Source organism: Herpailurus yagouaroundi, unplaced genomic scaffold (genome assembly GCF_014898765.1).
Source record: "Herpailurus yagouaroundi ecotype Mexico unplaced genomic scaffold, PumYag 77, whole genome shotgun sequence".
NCBI classification, from domain to species: domain Eukaryota; kingdom Metazoa; phylum Chordata; class Mammalia; order Carnivora; family Felidae; genus Herpailurus; species Herpailurus yagouaroundi.
In genome coordinates, this window is record NW_024412388.1 from 23,191,192 (window position 1) to 23,214,986 (window position 23,795).

Genomic DNA, 23,795 nt, shown 5'->3' on the forward strand with positions numbered 1-23,795 from the left:
GACCTTCTCCTCTCTTCTGCTTCTGAAGTACGTAGCTTCCTCCACACAGGTCCTTTTTGACTACGTTGTGATTTCTTTGTGTGTCTCCCCCATCTGATGAGATGGCAGGGCTCCCACTGTAGTGAGAGGCCACCGGGCATCCTCCAGGACTGGAATCAGAAGCCCGCAGCAGGACACGGTGCTTCCAATCCCTGGGAATTTCAAGGGGTGGCGGGGCCATGAGCCTCCAGGCTGTGAAGACACAGAGACTAAAACCAGGCCTCTAATCTCCGAGCCTCACTGCCAGCGCATCCTTGGCCCAGACACTGGCACACCCCCCCCCCCACCGAGGCACAACACACAGGGGCACCTGGAGGCACCCCCAAGACACTTCCCCAGTAGAGGAGAGGCGAGGAGAGACCTGACTCACGAGCTAGCGGTCCCCGAGCGCCTACTGGGCACGGGCTCTGTGTGGGACATCTCCCACGTGCTGCGCTTCGGAACTTGCCCACCCCCCAGTGTCAAGTTTGGGCATCTCCGCTGAAGCATCTGGGGCTGGGGAGCCTGGATGGTGCAGTCGGTTAAGCGTCCGACTTCAGCCAGGTCACGATCTCGCGGTCCGTGAGTTCGAGCCCCGCGTCAGGCTCTGGGCTGATGGCTCAGAGCCTGGAGCCTGTTTCAGATTCTGTGTCTCCCTCTCTCTCTGCCCCTCCCCCATTCATGCTCTGTCTCTCTCTGTCCCAAAAATAAATAAACGTTGAAGCACCTGGGGCTTAGGGAGGTTGAGGATGTGTCCAGAGTCGCCCCTCTAAAGCAACTGTGACCCCCCCCCCCCCGGCCCTCACTTCCCTCGTCTGTGACTCCATAAAGCAGAGGCATTCGCTCCCGGAGTCCCAAATATAAAATGCGGTAAAACCGACTCAGACGGTTTTCTGAGGGAGACGAAAAGCCTGGGGGAGCAGAGAAAGGGGCTCGTCGTCCAGAGGCACCAGGTGTCATGTGCTCCCCGCTCTGCCAGGGCTGGGGGCTGCTGGTAACTTCTAGCCCACGGGATCGCTCGTTAAGCACGCGGCATCAGGAAATGGGAGTCCTGAGGACATTTCTCGCTCATTCGCTCTGAAGGTGGGGGGAGGCAGGAGGCGGGGAGCCCTGCAGAGGCTGGAAAGAAGGGAGGCGGGGAGGCAGGGGGAGGCGGGGAGGCAGGGGGAGGCGGGTGTCCGCCACTGTGCCCGGTGCTCTCTGCACGTGTCCCATTTTGTACCACAGCGATCCTGGGAGACGAGGATTGTCATCCCCTTTCACGGATGAGGACACCGAGGCTCCGAGTGGTCAGGAGACGTCCGAGCCCCACGGCTAGCGAGCCGGGCACAGAGCCATCTCTCCACGAGCTGACGGAGGCAGGCCCTGTGCCGCCCGCCCGCGGGGACTGAGACACCACCGTCGCGGCCCTCCAGGCCTCCCGTCCCGTGGGGGACAGACGGTGACCACACGGTGGGATCTGATGGGGAAGCACAGGCCGTGTGGGAGCCAGAGGGGGGTCCTCACCCAGCCTGTCTGCCCTGGGGCCTGGGGGCTAGCAGCAGGTACACCTCCCCCACGCAACATCAGCAGAAAGGCTGTCCTCCACATCACAGGCATCACTGCTCCAGGACCTGCTGTGGCCCCCGCTGACGGCTGCCTCAAGCCATCGTGACTCCCTGCTCGGCAGCTTTACCACCCACCACCTCTCCCGTCCCTGCCCCCCGGGGAACTCCAGGCAAAGCGGGTCTTCACTGGGCTCCCAATGCCCTCACCCACCCCCACCCTGCCAGGGCTTTGTTCCTGCGGTGGGTGTCCCCTCCCTCCTGCCCTCCCCGCTACTCGTCCTTCAAAACCCACAATTCGTCTCTTTGGTGAAGGCTTTTTTCCAGACAGAACTAATCACTCTCAGCTCTGCCCCAGAGCAGCTGGTAGAGAACATGTTCTGAGCCCGTAACACGTGCCAGGCTCTGTCCTCACCCATTCCGTGGGCCACCTCACTTAGTCCTCACCACCGCCCTGTGAGGCAGAGACCATGGTCACCTCTACTGTGCAGATGAGGAAACTGAGGCTCAGAGAGGTGATGTAACTTGCCTGAGGCCACAGGGAACCCCTACCTTTCATGTTATGTCAATAAACATCTGTGCGATAGGCGGCTTGTAACATGGCCCCAACATAACCACCTTTGGCCTTCCCCAAATGCCTGGGCCTGCGATTCACAAGAAATTGCTCAGCCAAATTGAAACTTGACCCTCCTAACTCAGTCCCATTCGGATCAGTGACAAGTCCCACCACTGATGCCTGGAGTCCCATCTCCCTTGAAGCACAGATCCCCGTGTCCCTCCTGCACAGGGTCAGGGACAGAGCAGGGACTCGGGTCAGCCAGTCCTGGGCTCACACTTGCCACCAATGAGTCGAGTGACCTGGGACAAGGCAGTTCATCCCTCGGGGCCCCAAACTCCCCACCTGGGGGACAGAGAGAGGGATGATGGAGTCCAGCATGTGCACGGCCCCGCACACAGTAGGTGCTCAGCAAATGTCAGCCCCCCTCCCCCGCAAAGGAAGGCAAACTGTAAGCTGCATCCAATCAGAGCTTTTGAGTGAATCCTCTATCCAGCAAGCAGCCTCACCCCTCCCTCCGAGGCCCCAGCCCGGCCTCCAGCCACCCCTGCCCCCTGCTCCCAGCATAATTGTGCGCTTTCTGTGGGGTCGCTCCATTATTACACAGAAGGAATCTTTCAGGATGTTTAAATTCCGATCTTTTTTCCTAATTCACCCGCACCCGAAGAGAAGTGGCCTTGTTTGGCAAAGGTCGCGCGTAAAACACAGAAGGGGGGACAGGAAGCGGAGGTGAGGACCGGATTAAGGAGCAGGTACCATCCATTAGGGGGATCACGGCGCCGTCCTCCCCGGGAGCACGTGCTCTTCTGGGGCCGCGAAGCCGAGCAGCGGCACTTTTCTCCCCACTGCGTCAGAAACGTGTGATTTAGGCACTCCTGACACTGAGGACACCTGCCCAAGATCGCACACAGCAGGAAGAGGTGGGACCGGGATTTGAACCCAGCACGCCGGCTCCAAGGCCCCAGCTGCCGGCTGCCGTCCTCCCTCCGCTGCTCCCGGGGAACGTGAGGGGATTATAATGGCAAAGGTGAGCCGATCGCCTTTGGGTTCAAGACACTCCTCTGGTCATTTGCATATATTTGCATACCATGGCTCCAGAGGCCTCCAGGATAGGCAATAATCAATTAATTAGTGCGACCAACCAGTGGGCATTTCGCCGCGGAATGTTCTTGAACCGCTGTGACACACAGAATGCATTCTGGACATGATCCATCGCATCACGCCCTGTGTCAGCAGAGCCGACCCTGAACTTGCCCCGGTCCCCATCGTCAGCCCCCCCACCCCGCCCCCCGGGTCAGAAGGGAGACACTCGAGGGAAAAGGACTCTTTAATTTTCTGGAATAAAGAGGCTGCTATTTTGTGTTCTTATGCCATAATTTTTTTTTAATTTTTTTTTCAACGTTTATTTATTTTTGGGACAGAGAGAGACAGAGCATGAACGGGGCAGGGGCAGAGAGAGAGGGAGACACAGAATCGGAAACAGGCTCCAGGCTCTGAGCCATCAGCCCAGAGCCTGACGCGGGGCTCGAACTCACGGACCGCGAGATCGTGACCTGGCTGAAGTCGGACGCTTAACCGACTGCGCCACCCAGGCGCCCCTCTTATGCCATAATTTAATACGCCTCATGAAAAAGGGGACCGTGAGTAACAGGATGGATGGCGGGCCTCTGGTTCTGTGCACACTCACGGCCGCAGAACTTTGTCCCACCACAGAATTCATGGGTGTTCAGCCACCTCTCATCATCGGTTAAACGGCTTGCCCGGGAAGATCGAGGGCAGCTGGTCTGGCCCAGGTCACACAGACACCCCTTAGAGGCAACATCCCTTCCCGAACACTCCAGGGTTCATCCATTAATAGGTCACTCTGTCCCCGAGTGACTAGGGTGGAAGAGGAGACGGGGCCGGCATCCGGGGCCATGCTACCCAAGTGAAGCCATGTCCTGGATCCTTAAATGCCCAGCACCGTTAAGTGACGGGGAAGTGATCCCCGGTTTTGCTGCCAGCCCCAAGTTAGAGTCACTTCTAGGACCCCAACCATCTGCCTCCAAACTGGAGAAAGTCTGGAGGGCAGGGATGAGCACGCCAGGGAAGCACAAGTGGATTAATGCACAGAGGAATGGAGGGACAAGTGAACTGATGTGAGTGAATGAATGAATGAATGAATGAGGAGAACGGACGAGGCACTCACTGAGCAAATGACAGTGCGGACAACTCCCGGAAGGAGGCAAGCCTACCAGATGGAACGAGGCTAGAGCTCACACTGACTGCATCCCACACTCCTTTCCTCGGAGGAGAGAAAACTGAAGCACAGAAAGGTTAGCAACCCGCCTGAGGTCACACAGCTAGCATGAGGCCGAGCTGGGACTTCAGCCCAGTACTCTGCCCATAGGACCTACACTTCCCACTCTGCTTGGGTAGCACCATGGCCAAGGCTCATCAGAACTGCCTCTCCCCGTTGCACCCCGCCCCACCCCCAGCTGACATTCAAAACAACCTAATGAAATCCAGCTCCCAGGCGCAATGGCGCTTGGTTTCACCATCGGATCTTTCTTGTTGTCGTTGGCTGGGATTGGGCTGGAAGCAGATCGTGCCGTTTCCATGATGGTTTCCGGTGGTTTTCAGGCGTGCTCGGCTCTCTGCCCCTGCAGTGCCGGAGGGGTAGCGTGACGCCGTCACCTGGGCAGGGCCCCAAAGGGAGGGGTCGGTGTCATTGCCAAGAGGCGTCACGGTCCATGCCTCCCGCAGCACCACGGCCCTCAAAAGCCATTGTTTTTTTAGCCAGGAGACAGTGCGGTTTCTGTCCCGGTGTCCGTGTTACTTTTTCTACCCACTCAGCATTTTGAGATGGATGTGGGAGGCAGGGAGTTGGGCCAGGGAGAGAGGGGTGGGTGGGTCACATGACGACAGATTTAGGCTCAGCATCAGCAGCCAGGTCTGTTCAAGAGTGAGGCAGGTTCCCCTGTCAGCTGATGAGCTCCCCGTGCCTAGAAGTATTCAAGTTATTACAGGACAGCGGAGAGGGCTTCCTATATTACAGGAGGCAGTCGGACTAAGGTCATTTCCTCTGCTCATATCCTGAGTCCAAGATTTCCATTTCAATTCCCAGCTTCTCTGACTGCTTCGATGGTGTTCCAAGTCTTTTGTAGACATTCCTAAATCCTAAGATTCTGCAGGCCTATGAGACCGTGATTGCATCTGTGATCCTGTAATTCTGGGATTCAGTATAAAGACAAAATGCTCAGATCCTGCAATTCAAATATTCTATAAAACGCATCTTTGAGTCTGTGAAAGATGTTCTAATTCCAAGATTCTGTGCGTCTCAGATGCTATGAATGGTACTGACATTCACAAATGCCCCTGCTGTATGAGGAAAGGGATGGGCTTCTCACATTTCAGTATCTCTAGAAGGAGGTTTTTCCGTCGTTTATCTCCAGGGGCCTCTTGGCACTAAGAAGTCCAGGAGCCAGAGCCCTCAGCGCTGAATGAAACGTCTAGAAGCTCCCACCCCTACGTCCTCCCCACCCCCGCCAGAGCCTGGTTAACCTGCCAGCAGAGAAGGACCCCTCTCTTGGTCCCTGACACTAGTCTGAAACTGCTTGTTTGGACTGTCCCACACACGCTTCCCCCGGGGACCACTCCCCAGCTTGGAGAACAGCGCTGGGACGCCCTCCGGTTTTTCTCTCGGTGCCTGTCCCCAGCCCCCCGACCCAGGGAGGCAGGTGTGGGCTGTACCCCTTCTGTCCTGCCATACGTACCTTCTCAGTGGGGCTTGCCACCTGTCATAACCCAGGTAAGGTCACCATTGGGACTCCTGCACTCGCTCGTAAGACTTGAAGCCTCAAGTCACAAAAACCATTAGAAAAACCCTGGGCAGGGGCGCCTGGGTGGCTCAGTCGGTTAAGCGTCCGACTTCAGCTCAGGTCACGATCTCACGGTCTGTGAGTTCAAGCCCCGTGTCGGGCTCTGTGCTGACAACTCAGATCCTTGAGCCATCTTCAGTTTCTCTCTCTCTCTCTCTCTCTCTCTCTCTCTCTCAAAAATAAAATAAAAATTTTAAAAAAAATTTTTTTTAAAGGAAAAGAACAACCTGAGCAGATGTGGTCCCAGCTGAACACTTCAGAAATGTTTTCCTTTAGAATGAATTATGACAATAGCAGGGACAGAGTCTTTGGAGGCCAACTGGAATTTTTCCGGTGTGGCTCACTCAAACTCAGCAGCTTAGGAAGCAAGAAGGGAGAAGTGTTGCATTGCAGTTCTGTTGGTTTTTCCTGATGCACTCACCCTGCTCCGCCGTGGAGGTCTCTCCCTGTTCACTGTTCTTCAGGGGCGCTCCCGGTAGGCTCTGAGCAACAGCCATCCTGCGCATTCAGTTGGGTTTCTTAGGAAAGGAATGGGATCTGGGGAGGGCAGAAATGGAGATGCGGCAGGCAGGCTGGAATTCTGGAGGAGGCCGGATCACAGTCCTGGGACGGCCCAGCGGCCCCTCCCCGCCCAGCAGACCTGGGGTCCCCGGGCACCTGCAGCAGAGGGAACCCGGAGCCCAGAGCCCGGCGGACTTGGCCATGGGGAGGAGAGGAACAGGGCTGATGGGAGTTAAATCCCCCGCGGCCCCGGGAGACAGAGTCCCACACATGAGAGGAGGGGCCGTCGCTGGCGGCCAGGCAGCCAGGGCACCAGCAACCTGCTTGCTGTGAACTGGGGGGTCCAGTGAGCATCTCTGGCCGCTGCTACCTGGCCTCTTCCAGCCGGATGTGAACAGAAGGGACACCTGCACCCACCTGGGCTAAGACAGAACAGGCCTTTGGCTCAAGGACTGGACACCAGGCTGCCTCCATGTGGGAAGATGCTCGTGAAGCCACAGCCATCGGGGGCCAGCCCAGAACCTCATCACCACTCCAGCCTGTTTTCCACTTCGTGCCCAGGGGCCGAGGTAGCTGCTATAGTAACCGCACAGACAGCAGGGGAAGGGCCGAGGGGAGAGACACTGGGGCCGACGACCTGATTGGGGGGCTGGCCTGGGAGAGAATGGGGGGGGGCAGGTTGTGTTTGGAGTGGGGGCCCTGGTGAGCACTTTACATACTTTATCTCATGTAATCCTTGCAACAGCCCTGGAAACCTCTGTCAATTTTTATCTGAGGTGATTGGCACACCCACGTCACCTGCTTCTCAGTGACAGGGCCAGGATCCCCACTCAGGCCTGTGTGGCTCCAACGCCCGTGATTCTCCTTGTGTCCAAGCAACATAGACATGAAATAGCCAAGAGGTCCCACAGGCTCCATCAGGCATGGAGCACAGGGCTCAGGGCAGTGGGTATAAGCTCCAGGAAGGGCCCCACGCTGGCAGCAGAGACCAATGCTCCACCCACCGCCCTCTCACCTCTTGGATGCATGCCTTGGGCCTCTCTGGGCTCCAGCTTCCTTATCTGTAAAAGGAGAGTGATGTCCCTATCTGGGGGGGTTTAGAATGTGTGAGGATTAGAATGAAGCCTGTGTGCCTGGCACAGAGTGGGCCGTCGATAAATGTGAGGTGAGGCAGAATTTGAGCTCTCTGCAGGCTCCTTCCTTCCCTGAAGATACAGTTCCTGACTCTGTGCATCCATCCACCCATCTACCCATCCACCCATCCACCCATCCATCCACACACCCCATCTATCCATCCATCTATCCACCCATCCATCATTCTATCCATCATCCATCCACCCATCCACTCATTCACCCATCCATCTATCCACCCCCATCCATCGTTCCATCCATCATCCATGCACCCATTCACCCACTCACCCATCCATCTATCCACCCATCCACCCATCCATCCACCACCCCATCTATCCATCCATCTATCCACCCATCCATCATTCCATCCATCATCCATCCACCCATCCATTCATTCACCCATCCATCTATCCACCCCCATCCATCGTTCCATCCATCATCCATCCACCCATTCACCCATCCACCCATCCATCCATCCACCCCATCTATCCATCCATCTATCCACCTCCCCATCATCGATCCATCCATCCACCATCCATCCATCCATCCATCCACCCAATCATCCTCTTGCTGATTCATAGCAGGAACCTAGAACCTCTTTGTCAGGGACTAGAGAGAGACACTGTCACCGATGTCTGACAGACCTTCTAGCCCACTGAGAGTGGCTGCAGGCAGATGACCATTGACTGGGGCTGGAACAGAGGCCTGCTGGGAGTCCCAAGGAAGCACTAAGGAGGAAGCAGACTCTCCCTAGGGAGTCAGGGAGGACAAAAGGAGAGGGTGCCTAAGTGATCACCAGTCTCAGCACAGCAGGAAGGGCACTCGGGGCAGGGACACAGCACATGCCAAAGAAAGGAGGGACAGAAGAGCCTGGCTTGCTTGAGGAAGAGCTCAGCATGACTGGACCTCAGGTGCAGAACACAGGTGGGTGTCTCAAGAGGAAGCAGGGAGAAGACAGAGCCAGAAAGGAAGCAGGGCCAGACTCTGAGGAGCCTTGAATTTCAAGCTAAGAGAGCTGAACTTGATCCTACAAGCAGTTAGAAGCCACTGAACGTTCTTTCACTGGGGCATGACAGGATAGAGTTCACATGTTAGAAAGCACCCTCCAGCAGCACTGAGCTGGACGGGCATCAGGGGACCAGCTAGGACGCATGTCCTGGGCCCTCCCCACAGCAGGTTTCCTGACACACAGGGACACAGCAGGCTGGATAGCTCAGGTTCAAATATCAGGTGGGGGCCAGCCTAGACAGTGGCCCATGTTCAGTCCAGCCCAGAGCCCAGACCGTGACCCAGCACCCCAATGTCTACCTCAGCTCATCCCCACAAAGCCAAGGGGATCCTGGAGTCATGCCCCAGCCCCCATCTGTCCCCAAGGGCCTCATCAACAAGGGGACTGTTTCAGCCCTGTTCTCTTGTCCTTCTCAGCAGGTGATCTCACTTCCTCTACCTAAAGAAAATCCAGGCCTCAAAATAGGAACCCCCTAAATCCCTGACACCAAATACCCAAACGTTCCGGCCTTCACGAGGCCCTCCTCCTCCCCTTTCTCCTCCTGAAGATGGAGACTGGGTCCCCTCCTGCTGTCTGGGGCCCAGACTGGCACTGACCAGCCCCTCCCACCCCCAATCAACCCAGGGGAAGAGAAGGATCAGTTTTCATCTCTTTTTCAGTTTATCTATCTATTCAGGTCTCTCTCACCTTACAACAAACATGCACACCTGAACCTGATGTTCTCACTAGCTGTCACCCTCTCTTTCCCCTCACGGTCGTGGGAACTTCCAAAATCAGCCGTGTAAGCTGGTTGCCTCCCCACACCCACTCTTGAGCCTGCCATAGGCCCCACGCATTCCCCATGGCACTGCCCTTGTCAAGGCCACTCTGACCTTCGAACCTCCAGCCTGCAATGCAGCTACTACCTCCTGACTGGCCTCTTTCCCCCTTCAGCCCTGTCCACACCCACGCCGTGGCCAGAGGGACCTTCAAACCCAAATTTGCTTGTGTTCCTCCCCTCCTCACACCCTGCACAGCAACTGTCACGGTCAAGATGCATCGTAACTCCCCAGCATGGCTCCACTGCCCCTGCCACCATTTACTGCATGCATGGATGGGTGGATGGATGGATGGACGATGGGTGGATGGATGGATGCACGGATGGATGGATAGATGGACGATGGGTGGATAGATAGATGGATGGACGATGGGTGGATGATGAATAGACAGACAGACAGAAGGATGATGGACGGGTAGACAGATAAGCATATCCGGGATAACACATCTAGCACTCAGCTAGACCACACTCCCCCACCCAGATTTCACAGAATTCGTTCTGCCCAACTAGCAGATCTTCACCCCACTGGAGGACAAACACACACAGGATGAAGCCCTATTGTTCTGCGGACTTGATCTGTCTTTCCTTGTTGCTCCTCACAGCCACACCCCTGTGAGGTAGTTCTCTTGGTCTCAGTCCACAACCAAGGACGTGGTGGCTCCAAGAGTCCATGTCACCGCCCAGCGGGTGGCCCAGCTGGACACACACTCAGACCTGCCTGAGGAGGGCGCCCCTGGTGGAGCTGCTTGTGGGAGGCATGGGGGGCAGGGGAGGCTGTGTTCATTGGGTGACAAGCCCTCTTCCCTGACGAAAGCCATCGGTCCCACACCTAGAATGAGCTCCTGGTGATAACAGGGCTACTAATGCTAACTATAATAAAAGCACCCGTGGCCGCCGCCATAGCAGGGCGCTGACCCCACGGCAGGCTCCGGGCCAGCACTCCACCTTTCTCACCTCATTTACCCCTCTCCACAGCCCCGAGAGCTGCGTGACATCCCGCGTGACAGAGGAGGCGAGTGGGACACACAGGGGAGCAGTGGCCTGTCCACGATCCCTCAGCCACAGGCGGAGCCAACCCCCCAGGGATCTCACACCCAGCGCAGGGGCCTCCGGTGTCTCCCAAGCTCCGGTTGTTTCTCCGGCCTCTCTGGGCTTTTTACCACCTTCACCCTCTACCTGCACCGTATTGACTCAAGGTTCCCTGCAAATCGGCTCAAAATAAGCTCCTTTTTCCAATTTGCCTCACCCCGAGCAATAATATCCATGAAATCAAGGGTTTCGTGCATTAATTGCTTATGGGGTTTTTTCCCTGATACTCATTAAAATAAACACACGACTGGTAAATAAAAAACGTTCTTCCGGGCACCGCTCGTCCTGGTCGTCCTGTCTCTGACTCACCCGGAGCAGATGCCCCTCCCTGGGAGGCACCAGGGCTGTTGCGGGCGCGGCCGGGAGGGGCGGGGAGGAGGTGGATCTGGGCGGGTGGGAAGGGCGTGGCCTCCCCCAGCCCCGCCCAGGACCGCCGAGGAGTTTCTCCTTCTGCCCGGGAGGCCCCGCCCCTGCCTGCTGCCCCGGCCTGGGCCTCGGCAAAGGGAGCCCCTTGGCGGCCGGAGGGGGCTCGGCTGACCAGGGCCCCATGAGGAAGGGATCAAAAGGCTGCAAAGGCCCCAGTGGCCCCTGAGAATGGGATGCACCTGGGGGTGCTCACCACACGCGCTCCCCACCAGTCCTGGCTCCTGGAGGAAGCCCCAGGCTCGGGACAAAATTCCTGGCTCTGCCCCGCCCACAGGAGAGAGGCTGGGCGGTGCTTGCTGTCCAGGGGCCAAGGGCTCCTGCCAGGAATGAAGGCAGGAAACTGCAAGGGAAAACCTGATACCAAGAAGGAGGGAAGTTTCTTCCCAAGTTGTGGCCACATGCCCGAACAGCAATGCGTGCCAACCGTGGCCTGAGCGGGGCAGGAAGCAGGGAGGCCCAGGTGCAAGTGGAGGCTGGCCCTCGTCGTAGGGGGCGTGGCCAAGCTGGAGGGGGTCCAAGAGGCAGAACCAGCAAGGCCGGACCCCAACCCTATGGACCTCAAAGAGCCCTTAAGACACCAAAGGGGTCTCCCTTGGAGGAAGGAAGACTCGGGGGGCCATGTGGCACAGACGGGCCTGGGTGCAAGACCCAGAGCCTCTACATGCCTCTGCAAAGTCCCTTCTGCTCTCTGAGCCTCGCTTTACCCAACCTGTAGAATGGGGATAGTCCTGCCATCCAAAGTAGCTATAAGGAATTAATGAGATTGGTGCTATTTCGACAATGCTTACTTAGCTCATAGTAAGCACTGACAGATGTTAGCTATCCATGGATTTATTTTTATCAGTTACTATTTATAGGTATATAATATACTATATTTTATTATCTATAATATAGTGTTTATGTTTATATTTATTATTTACATGGTTATATTATTTACATATTTTATTTACATATTATATATACGTATATTTTTATTTATATATAATATACACGTGTTACCTGGAAGTATGTATAATATACTATCTATACGGTAAGGTGCTATAAATCACTATCGATAAATTATTATTATCACCACTGAAAGGCTATGGGACACAGAGGGGGCAGATATGTGCTGTGTGGCCCAGATGTCACATACTCATTCAGTGTGTCTATTTCCCAAGGCCCCGGAAAGCAGAGGTGAGCTCGAATCCCAGGGCTTAATTGAGCACAGTCACCTTCTCAGACGGGCATCTGAGAAAGGATGGCGCTGTCGTACCTGCTCGGTGGCTGGAGCGCAGGGGCCCCTCACGGGGACCAAGTAAGACAGCGTGCGGGCCGGTCTGAGCGGCCGGCAATGCAGGGGCTCCGGACTTAAGGACTCGCCAAGGTCACACAGGCCCGGATGTGGAGCTGCTGCTCACACCCAGGTCTGGGCACAGGCTGTCCTCCTGCAGACCCCATGCTGCCTGTCACCGTCACTGTCACCAAGTAGGACAGACACTCGCACTTTGCAGGAGGGGACAGACAGGAAGGAGCCACTTCAGGCCCTGAGGACCTGAGGGGGCCACGGCAGAGGACACGTTCTGACCTGTTGGGAGGTTTGCCACGAGGGAGGAGAGGACAGTTGGTGATCTGGAGGAGGTGCCGTCTCCTCCTCGAAGCCCCGGTGGGAGACCTGTGGCCGGGGGGTCATCTGGGCCCAAACCCCGGCAAAGACGGGGTTCCGTCCTGAGCCCCGACGACACCTCGTCCTGCCCCTGGTGTCTCGTTTCAGGCTGCACGCCCCAGAGAGGTGGGAAACGTTGTCCCCATTTCCTAGGTGAGCAAACTGAGACCCAGAGGGGCAGTCAGGTGCCCCAAGTCACACAGCACGTCAGGGAGGGTCCCGGGACTCTCCCCCAGCCCTTTTGACTGTGGACTTCATGTTCTATCCAGGGTGCCCGAGAAGCCTTTTTAGGGCCCCTCAGTCATGTCTGCTTCGGGGTCTCTAATACCCCCTCCCCCACCCAGGCTGCAGTTATCTTTGTTTAAGACTCTGATACCCTGACTTAGGGACAAAAGGCTTGGCCATTGCCCATAGGAACAAGAGAGGGGAGGGGAGCAGGAAGATGCCCCTGGGGTGCTCCTAGCTAGTCCCCCACCCCGTCCTCCACATTTGGGCCTGAGCGGCCACCCCTCGCCCAGGAGAGCCCCGGACGGGCCCCGGGAGAGATGCATCCAGCCCAGGCCCTTCACAGGGCATCTCAGGGCAAGGGATAGCTGAGCACGGCCGGCTGCAGTGGGGAGAGAACCACCGTCTCCAAGAAACCCCCCTACCCATGCTTGGCCCTCCGGGAACAGGTTGCTGCTTCCTTGGGGGTGTCTCTGTGAGTGGAGGGTGGGGTGGTTTAGAGGGGTTGATCGTGGGCTACTGAGTGCCGCAAGTGACAGGAACTAGCCCAGCTCGCTGTGACTGCTGCCGAACCCCATCCCCGCCCCCGCCGCCAGGCCGGCCATCCCATTCCTGGGCTCATGCTGCCATCCTGTGGCCAGATTCCTCCATAGCAGCCCCAGGCCACTAAGATCCCTCAACTCTAAGATCCAAGGCCGTTCTTGAGATCAGCTTACCCAGTGCTGGGGGTCCATTTCACAGATGGAGAAACTGGATCACCCAGGTAGCAGCAGCAAAGGGAGGGTGAAGATAGCAGGAAATTTGGATTCCAACGGGCCTTGGCAACAGCCAAACCATCTAGGTTCTAGTGTGTCCAACTAAGTTTGAAATTCATCTTGGGGGGGCGCCTGGGTGGCGCAGTCGGTTAAGCGTCCGACTTCAGCCAGGTCACGATCTCGCGGTCCGTGAGTTCGAGCCCCGCGTCGGGCTCTGGGCTGATGGCTCAGAGCTTGGAGCGTGTTTCCGATTCTGTGTCTCCCTCTCTCTCTGCCCCTCCCCCGTTCATGCTCTGTCTCTCTCTCTCCCACAAATAAATAAACGTTGAAAAAAAAATAAAAAAAAAAAAAAAAAAAGAAATTCATCTTGGGGACAATAGGGAGCAAGAGAAGGTTCTTGAGCAGGCGTGTGACCTGATCAGATGTGCACTGCAGGACCATCACTCCGGTGTCTGTGTGCAGAATGGACTGAAGAACAAGGCAGGGAAGCCAGTTAACCTGCCACGGTCCCAACCAGTACAGAAAGGGCTAGAACCCCCTCTCATCATAGTGAGTTTGAACCTCGGAAAGAGTCCTGCCTTTGGAGCCAGAGATTCCAGGGTTCAAACCCCAGCCCTGCTGCTTACTGGCTGTGTGCCACTTTACCTCTGGCAGCCTTGGTTTCTCCGTTTGTAAAACAAATTTATTCAAGAGATCACTGGGGAGTTTGAATTCAAAATTGTGTGTATAACAGCTCGCACCTAGTGGACGATGGAAAAAAGGTAACTCAGTGGGGGACCTACATCTGATTCTGACCCCAGGAGCAGAGACGGCCCCTCCCACATCAACAAACCGTCCTGCGAACGGAGCTCCCGTGACCGTGACCCAGCCGCCCAGCTCCGGAGGAGGGGGGGCCCACACCCAGGCAGCAGGCAGCCTCCGGGCAGCTCCTATCTCCTCTCATATTAATTGCATTTGCAGCTGGAACAGATGGGGTGCTGGGACTCCCCCCCCCCCACCACCACCACCATCATTTTTCACAGAGCATTGATCCAGGAGAAAATCATGTAATTAAAAGAGAAGAAATGTAAAACAATCCCCTTAGCGGACTGTGCCGTCTTCCCTCCCTTGTAAATCCGTTAATGAACTGTAATTGCAAAGACAAACCCCTTATTGAAATCTGGTAACCAATTCACTGTGGGGCCAAGGGACTCCCATTGTAATCCAAGACCTGGGGAAAGACAGGAATGAAAAAAAAAAATCCTAATTAGGTTGGTCCTGTTTATCTATACAGAAATCAACACAACAAAAATATCGGTTACAAAGTAACTTGCCATCTGCCAATAGACTGTGGGTGTCTTGGGGAGACCCTGGTTTCCTTTCTTTCTGGGACTTGTTTATAACCTTCTGTTAATCAAACTGGGAACAGGGAAAGATATGGGGATTACATGGAGAGCGTGGGTGGTGTGGGGACTTGAAGCGGACGTGGGGAGGATCGAGAGGAGTTTGGCAGGAGTTTGGGGCGGGAAGACCCCAAGATCCCAGCCCCTGCCCAGCGGCATGGTCCCGTGAGAGCTGGCTCCCCCATTCAGATTGTCCTGGCCACGGTGACTGTTCAATCGTGGCCACGGTGGTGGTTCGAGGGAGGGCACAGGACTCAATGTGAGCCTGAAGTCCGAACTCAGAGCTGGCCAGGTATGAGTCTGGGCTGTGGGGGCATCTTGAGGGCAGGGCCTGGCTGGACATGAGGCCACTGGGGTAGAGACCGGAGTCAAGGGTGCAGAGAGCCGGCGGCCTGACGACATCGCGGAGCCCAGCCCCTCCGCCAGCGCCTTCCGTCACGGGGTCCCATCAACTCCCTTCTTGCGCTAAAGCTGGTTGGTGTGGTGTTTCTGTCACTTGCAACCCAGAGCCCTGACTCAGCCCATTCGGACCCACGGTGCCTGTGGTCCAGTCTCTGGGGGGGTTGACCTGACCTGCTTCTCCCACCAGCCACCCTGGGACTCTCCCTTCTGCCGTGGGATGCCTTGAGCAGGACTGTTGGAAGCAGAAAGCAGCCCTCTCCCACTCCAAAATGGGTGAGTTCTGGGCACATAGCCCCCTCCGGGTATGTTGCTCTTGGAAAATCCTAAGGCTCAGCCCCAGAGGCCCCAAATCTCCCCAGCCCACCTCGGCTCAGCCCGGACGGGAGCCTGAGCCAGGCCTGACCCGGCACAAGGCCAACCACAGCCTCGGGCCCGTCAGTTCTAGCCTCTGGGTTCTGATCAGTCTCCCTGGGCCAACACCTTCTCCAACCCCCAGCCGGGTTGGTGGGGCACTCACTCCGTGCCTGGCTCCCACCAGCCCCTCTGTGGGGGTCCAAACCTGCCCCCCTTTCCCTTGGGCCCCCTGGGGCCAGGCTCCTCTGGGGCCAGGCCCACCTTCTGCCGAGCTGTGGCCTGCTGACCACTGAGAGGATGACCGGGGAAGATATTGGCCGCTGGGATCTGCTGAGCACCTACTATGTGCCCAGGGCTTAACATTCCCTGTCCCGGGCAGCAAAGCTAAGTTCACCTTGCTCTCAAGAAAGGTCCCTTGATAAGGCACACTAAGTCCTCAGCCGGCTACCACAGCCGGATTCCCCGGGAGGCTTTCTGTCCAGTGTCTGCCTGCCTCTCTAGACTGGGAGCACCACGAGGCCAGAGATCATCGGGCATTTTCCATTTTATCCTGAGTGCCCGGTCCATGCTCTGTCCTTTGGCGATGCTCAGTAAATGGGGAGGGAAGGAGGGGAGGAAGGAAAGAGGGAGGAGGGCAGGCTAAGACCGGAACTGCCCTTAGGGCCCCGCAGCCTGACTTCACCGTCCCTGCGCCTCCCTCCCGGAGTCACGGGCCCCTTTTCAGCACCACCTCCCTCCACACGCTCCTCACTTCCAGATTTCCCCTGCAGGCACAGCCCACAGATCCCTGCAAAGCCACCTCTCCCGGGGAGCCCCGCAGGGCTGGCCACCACTACGCCAAGCCCTCCGTCCGAGAGCCCTCAGCACGACCACTTGTGAGGAGGGTGCGGTTGCCCTGTTTACTGGTGAGGAAGCTGAAGTCAGAAAATGAAGGAGTCTGTCCCAGGCAAGGAGCCTTGGGGACTCACACCAGGACCGTTGACCCCAAAGACGGAGCCACTAAGCCCTCCGCTGTCGCTTCCCCAGGGGGCGGTTCCTGGAGGCTCCGAGACCGATGCTTGGTCTCTGCCAGGCCAGACAGGTGCCGGGGCGCTCTTCTGTCTTGTCTGACTTCATCAAGGAAGTGTTGACAGCTTCTGGTCCTTGAGTGACACCATTCGTCCCCTCGGAGAGTCTCCTGGTTTACTCTTGGTTTCTGGATCATCTCTCCGTGTAACGGATGAGGAGCTAAGGCTCCCGGGGAGATGGGATGGCTTGTCCAGGCTCATAGAGGGAGAAATGCCGTGAGGCTGGAATGTCGGCCCAGGAGCGCAGGGACTGGTGTCTGTTTCTGGGCTCCGTTCTACCCCTGGGGCCTGGAAGAGGGCCTGGTTGTGGGGCTGGGCAATCGCTTGCTGCAGAACTAAAGGAGGGAGCTGGCTGGCTGTCCCCAGGGCCTTGCAGGCTCACCCCACCCTCCACACCTCACCTCCCTGAGCCCTGGAGCACTCAGGCCAGAGGCAAGGCTGTCCTTGTCTGCCCCCTGGCGGAGCTGGAGGATGGGTACCCATTAATGTGACACAGCTGGGCCAGAGCCATCGTGTGCGCTCTGGGGCCGTCTCCCAGCAGGGAACGGGTGTCCCAAGTGGCACCACCACCGGAGGCCAAGTGGCTGCAGTGTTTTGAGGAACATGGGTGCCAGATGGGAACAAGGCAGGTGCTCAGGAACTGGCAGGTTTGAATGTGTCCCTGAGGCCAGGGAACCACCCCCTGGAGGCACTCTGGATGCAAGGGGTGGGTGGGCACTGTTCTGGGTGCTCTCCACGCATCTTCTCATTTCCACCTTGCAGCGCCCGCGAGGCGACACCGGCATCCTTCCCCTTGGATGTGGACGGGGGACCCAGAGGGGCGAAGGGCCCTGCCAAGTTGCCAGGCAGCTGAGGCACGGGCCCGGAGCCCAGGGTGGTCCTGGAACTGAAGAGTGAGCCCAGGACACCAAGGCCACCCCGTGGGTAGGAGACAGAGGTGAATGATCAGCTGAGTCAGGGCTCTCTCGCATTGCATGGAACAGAAACGGGTTCAGCCGTGTCTAACATTGATGAGAGGGTTTCCTGGGTGTCCTGTGAATAGCCAAGGCAGGGAATGGAGCCCGAGGAGGGCGCCAGAGAGTGCGACCCTGCTATGGATTGCAGGTGGCCACAAATTCTTCCCTGCTCTCTCCCCATGGAGAAATGGCATGTGCCTCCCCCCGCCCCCCTGCATTTGGGCTGGCCTGAAACTGCTTCGATCAAAAAAGTGCTGGTGGCTCAGCCAGTTGAGCGTCTGACTTCGGCTCAGGTCATGATCTCACAGTTTGTGGGTTCGAGCCCCGCATCGGGCTCTGTGCTGACAGCTCGGAGCCTGGAGCCTGCTTCGGATTCTGTGTCTCCCACTCCGCCCCTCCCGTGCTGACACTCTGTCTCTCTCTCTCTCTCTCTCTCTCTCTCTCTCTCTCTCAAAAATAAATAAACATTAAAAAAAAAAAAAGTGCCTCCAAAGTCACACAGTGCCAAAGTGGGGCCATAAACCTAAAAAGCTTTTGGAAGCCCTGAGCTGCCACGTAAGAAGCCGCGTTCCCCTGCTGGACAGACTGTGGGCGAAGGCAAGGCCCTGAAACTACGTGGAGAGAGACCGAGAGAGAGGCCCAGCCTCGCAGCCGGGCCTCCCCGGGCAGCGGTCACGCGAGTGGGCCCGGCACAGGTGAGCGGGCCGTGCTGGAGGCCGCAGCCTGGTCGAGACCCAAAGGAGGGTGGCCCCAGTCACCACCAGGTGGAGCAGGAGAACCAACCAGATGAGCCCAGCCAACCCACAGGACCACGCCAATAGCAGGTGGTTGTAAGCCACTAAGTGTCGGGGGTGTGGTGGTGTACTTCTGCCTGCTTGAACTGCCTCTCAGGAAGACCGCTCGGGACGGCCTGAGTCTCATAAGGGCCTTTTACATGCTCTCAAGTGTGAATCGAGCAGTAACACCAAAATTGGGCCATTACACAGGAGTGGGTGCCGAAAGTCACCCAAGCTCCCCCTCTGGGAGACAAGGGGTTGAGATTGCATGGGGTGGGGGATGGAGCATGGCTCCAGAGGGACCTGGGAGAGGCCGACAGATCCGGGCAGGGCTGTAGGGGCACGTGGAAGAGGGGAGTCTTTCTCCTGTGCTGTCCCTGAGGCGGGGGTGTCACCGCCCATGCTGGGGACGGAGGCAAAGCTGTTGAAGTACAAGGAGACCCCGAAGAGGACTCCAACATGGGTGTGGGGGGTCAGGGGGCACCCAAGGCCAGCCCAGGCGCAGCTGGGACCCTCCCGCCATCTCTAACTCACACACAGACACACACACACACACACACACACACACACACACGCACACTCAGCCCATGGGCTCCTGGTACAACCTAAACCCACTCTTTCTCCAGCGCCCTGAGGGTGACAGGGCGCTCTACTCAACTGTAAGTCCCTGAGGGGCAGGGACTGTGTCTGTCTCCCAGGCCCCCATCTCCCCACTGCCTGACATGGGCATGTGCTCTGTGTTTGCGGTCTGCATGAATGAATGAATGAATGAACCCTCTGGTGCCATCATTCTTCTTTCTCTTTGATGTCTTGCAGTCCTAGATTCAAGTCCTCTCTCTCCAACTGACGCTCAGCTGACGCTCTCCCAGTGACACAGCTTTCCCATCTGTGCCATGGGGGTGACTCAAGTCCGTTCCAGGCAGGGCTGCTGGAGGAGGAAGCGAGACCCTGTGCGGGCAGGACGAACACGGCCGCCTCCACCACTGTGACCGCCACGGTGGCCACCCTGCAATGGCCCCCCCTCACCCGGCCGCCCTCGCCACTCCTTTGTCCCGCTCCCCAAATGACCACGCCGCCCCTGGCCTCGTTCAGGGCTTAACTTAAGTCATATTTAATTGCTCTTCAGGAGGGGGTCAAAAACTCAGAAAAGAGATTCACAGCACTCGCAGTCAAGAAAGGGTTAACTAAAAAAAAAATAGGAATATATTAAGCTTTGGATTGGAAAAACAAAAAATGCAAACCCAGTCCCTCTCACACTCACCCCTGTGTTCTCGCTCATAACACACACGCATCCCTGCTCCAGATACACACCCGCCCTCAGGTGCACACACACACACACACACACACACACACCCAGCAGGGCTGGTGGAGGAGGGGGAGGCCTGGTGCCCTCAGGGCCTGTCCCTCCCCAACCACCCCCCTCACTGAAACAGCAAAGCTAAACTAAACCCGGGCTCTAGGGACACACGCAAGACTCCGCGGGCTGTGCTTGGGGTGGGCGGGGGGGGGCAGACACAGAGGCCGTGGCGGGGACAGGCAGCCTTAGACGACTCTGTTCTCCAGGACGGCCAGCCGCTTACTCACAGCTTCCAGTGGACTCGGGGTTAAGGAGAGACACAGGCTGACCAGCACGGGGTAGTGACACGGCTGTGGTGTCTACACTCGGGACCCCGCTTCCTGTAGCTTTAGGCCTACTGGGCCCCCCACCCGGGATCCCACCTCACCCTGACCGAGCAGGGGTTGCTGTTCCTGGCCCGGCCCTATCTGAGCCGAGACCGGTGGTAGTCGTGTCACAGAAAACCTGAGAAATGGGGAGTCCCCGAGTACCATGCTTTCCCCAGGAAGGCTAGGACTCTGTATGCGTGTCTAGTCTCCAGAGCTTGGTTTCTGCCTCAGTTTCTCTGTTGACCTTCTAGGAGCCTCTGCTTCCGACAGGAGCAGTCCCAAAGCTGGTGCCAGCCCATCTGGCCAGAGTCCAGCCCGGCTCCAGAAGGAGGCAGGCAAGGCAGAGCCACCGCCACCACCCCTCACACAGGGGCGAGGCCCCCTCTCCCCTCTGCGCGGTGCCCTGCCCCACCCCCCTGCCCCCTGCAGTGGCCTCTGGGAAAGGATATGTTTCCTGGTCAGGGCCTGCAGCAACCCCTCCACCGTGGTCTGGAATTTCACAAGGGACTCGCAGGCACACGGGTCTTCCTCTGGAGTGGACGGGAAGTAGGAGGAGAGAAGGGGGGGGTGGTGAGTGGTGATGAGGCAGGGGGGCACAGGGCAGACACGACCCAGGGCCAGGACAAGGGAGTCTTGGGGGAGTGTGGGCTCCGAGAGATCTGAGAAGACAGAGAGGCGTGTAGGGTTCTGAGGCCGAACTCCCAGGAGTGACCCTGAACGTCTCCCCAATCCCTCAGAGCCCTGAGGAAAACCTCCAACAATAACACCTCCACGCTGGTCACCTACTATGTGCAGGACACTGCCCCTGGGAGCCTCTATATCCCCTTGGCGACTTCGCCCAACACTTGAGGTTTGAAAGCATGAGTCCCATTTCACAAACGAAGAAGCCGGGAAGTGAAACAACTTGTCCATGGCCCAACAGCTAGCTAGAGTCAGAGCAAACACGGAAACCCAGGCAGGTAGGTCTGGCTCTGGAAACCATATCCTCTACCATGGGAGGATCAGAGGAGGTAGTAGGGTTCAACTCCTAGCTCCTCTGGTTATTCATGATTGCCCGCTCCCCACCCCCAGGCTTGGCTTTCCTGTCCGTCAAATGGGAATGATCATATCCTACCAAGTAGGATCAAAATATGTCTGCTGGTTGCTGAAGTGAGACTGACCAGCCTTCCTCGTGGTCCTGCCAATTCTTGGTGCCCCCCCCCCCGCCGGCCCCTGCTGTAGCCGGTTCCAGGATGGCTCCAGGATCTCCCCCTGGGCGCCCCGCCCCCCGCCCCGACCATCAGTGCCATCTCTGGCCTCACTAACCCACACAGATCTTCTTCTGCAACTTCTTGCCGATCTGGTCGATGGTCTTGAAGTCAGCCGTGTAGAAGTAGTGTTCGGCCACGGGCTCTGAGGCGATTTCCCTCAGCTCGTCCTCCACGGCATTGCCCACACCCACAGCAAACATCTTAAAGCCTGCCGAGAGGAACAGGATGAGTGACAGTGGCCATGGGGGACGGGGCAGCCACGGCTGAGCCTGCTGGGGAATGCCCGCGCAATCAACACAGACACCTCCTGGTGGCAGCTTCTGGAATTGCAGGCACAGAGGACGGTAGGAATTGCGGGACAAAGACAGCATCCGTTGAGATTCTGCTACCTGTCAGACCTGCACTGATTCCCTGTACTGGGAGCTTTATAAGTGCATACGCCCCACAAGTGTCCACCTGGTGGCTATTATCACTCTCATTAAATCGGCGATAAAACTGAGACTCAGGCTTGTCCCAAAGTGGGGCTACCTTCCAACAGTTCGTGTGTCCTTGGGAACATTCAGCTGGAAAATTTCCCAGCCCCACCTACATAAGAACCATCAGAACCAGCTGCTTGCTTTTCTGGGGCCTCCGTTTTCTCATCAGTATAAGAAAGAGGTAGGAGCGCCTGGGTGGCTCAGTGGGTTAAGCGTCCGACTTCGGCTCGGGTCATGACCTCGCGGTTTGTGAGTTCGAGCCCCGCATCTGGCTCTGTGCTGACAGCTCGGATTCTGTCTCCCTCTCTCTCTGCCCCACCCCCGCTCACTCTCTCTCTCTCTCTGTCTCTCAAAAATGAATAAACTTTAAAAAAAGAAAGAAAGAAAGAGTTGGGCAAACCGATCCCCCCTCGTTCACGTTGAACCTGGGTTGAGGGCAGCGAGCAGAACAGACAAACTACAGTCGAGCTGTTCCATATTTGTCCTCCTGGCCATCAGTGGTGTTCAGGGTCCAGACAGCACCTACCAAGGTCCTTGGCCTTCTTGGCAGCATCATTAATGTAGTCCTGGCTCCGGCCGTCAGTGAAGACGATGCCCACCTTCTGGGCACCGGGCCTCGCCCCGCTGGACACGGTGAAGGAATTGTCAATGAGGTATTTGAGGGCAGCCCCGGTCATGGTGCCCTTCTCCATGTAAGACATGTTCCGCACAGCCGCCTTAATGTCCTTCTTCGTGTGGAAGCGGCCCAGCGGGAACTCCTGGCGGACGGAGCTGGAGTACTGCACCAGCCCCACTTGGGCCAGTTTGTCCGACACGTCCAGCGTGTCCACGATCTGATTGATGAACTTCTTCACCAGCTCAAAGTTCTCCGGCCGCACGCTTTTGGATCCATCGATGAGAAAGACCAAGTCAGTGGCCGAACTGCCACCACGGCCGTTGCATACTGGGAAGGGCAGAAAGGAGAGGAGGCGAAGCTTAGGGACCGCTTGTTCCTCCCGACCGCTGGGTCGGGTACCCCTCACACACCAAGCTCTGTCCCGGGCATTATCCCGTCCCATCGCGTCCTCAGAACTCCCTGTAGAAAGCCAAGGCTCCTGGCCTCGTCTCACGTAGCATTGCAAACTGCAGCTCCAAAAGTCGCGGCACCAAGATTTGAACTCAAGACTCTGTAACTCCTTCCACCATTACTAAACCCGCCACCCACCGCGACAGAAAGAGGGCCACAGTCAGAAGATAACTTTCTGCAGACCCCAAGTTCTGGAAGGCATCGCTCGCCTTCGCAGATTGGTCCAGGAACAAAGGGCAGAGAGGAGGCTCCGAGGGGCTACCTAGAGGGTGGCCAAGCCCCAGCCCCTCCCCTCCCCACCCTCCCCCGGGGCTTGCCTGCCTCCAGCCCACTGACCGTTGCAGGTCTTGCCATCACTGTTCAAGGCGAAGCCCTCCCGACAGGCGCAGGTGTAGGAGCCCGGGGAGCTGAGGCACACCTGCTCACAGTCGTGGTCTCCTGTGACACACAGGTCTGACACCACTGTGGGGACAGGAGGAGACTCAGAATCTCATAGTCACAGGGCCTTGGACATCTCGGCCAGGATGGCCCTTCACACACCCAGAGAAACTGAGGCCCCCAACTAGGTGAGGTCCAAGTCCCAGGCCCTCCGTCCAGGACCCGAACCACTGGCCGCCCCTATGCGGACTCTCTGAGCCCCATCTGGTCCAGCCCCTCCCCCATTGACTCTCCAGCCACGCCCCCACACCGCCCCGCCCCCTGCCCTGGCTGCCCAGACGCTCAGCCTTGGCTCTGTCCATCCCCGTCCGACCCCGCCCTGACCTGCCCCCCCTCCCCCCCGCCCCCGACCTGGACTCAATCCCGCTGTCCAGCCCCTCCCCAATG

General features: G+C 57.5%; 1 protein-coding gene across 1 annotated transcript in view; it reads right to left on the reverse strand.

Annotated features, from left to right (window-relative positions):
* Positions 1–20,055: 20,055 nt before the first annotated feature.
* MATN1 (matrilin 1) overlaps positions 20,056–23,795 on the reverse strand; it is a 12,784-nt gene continuing 9,044 nt past the window's right edge. The window contains exons 4-8 of the mRNA XM_040471536.1: positions 23,307–23,432; positions 22,431–22,847; positions 21,484–21,636; positions 20,591–20,708; positions 20,056–20,110 (exon numbers count right to left, since the gene is read on the reverse strand). Of these exons, the coding sequence (XP_040327470.1) occupies positions 20,056–20,110; positions 20,591–20,708; positions 21,484–21,636; positions 22,431–22,847; positions 23,307–23,432 (869 nt within the window). The remainder of the gene's footprint in view (positions 20,111–20,590; positions 20,709–21,483; positions 21,637–22,430; positions 22,848–23,306; positions 23,433–23,795) is intronic.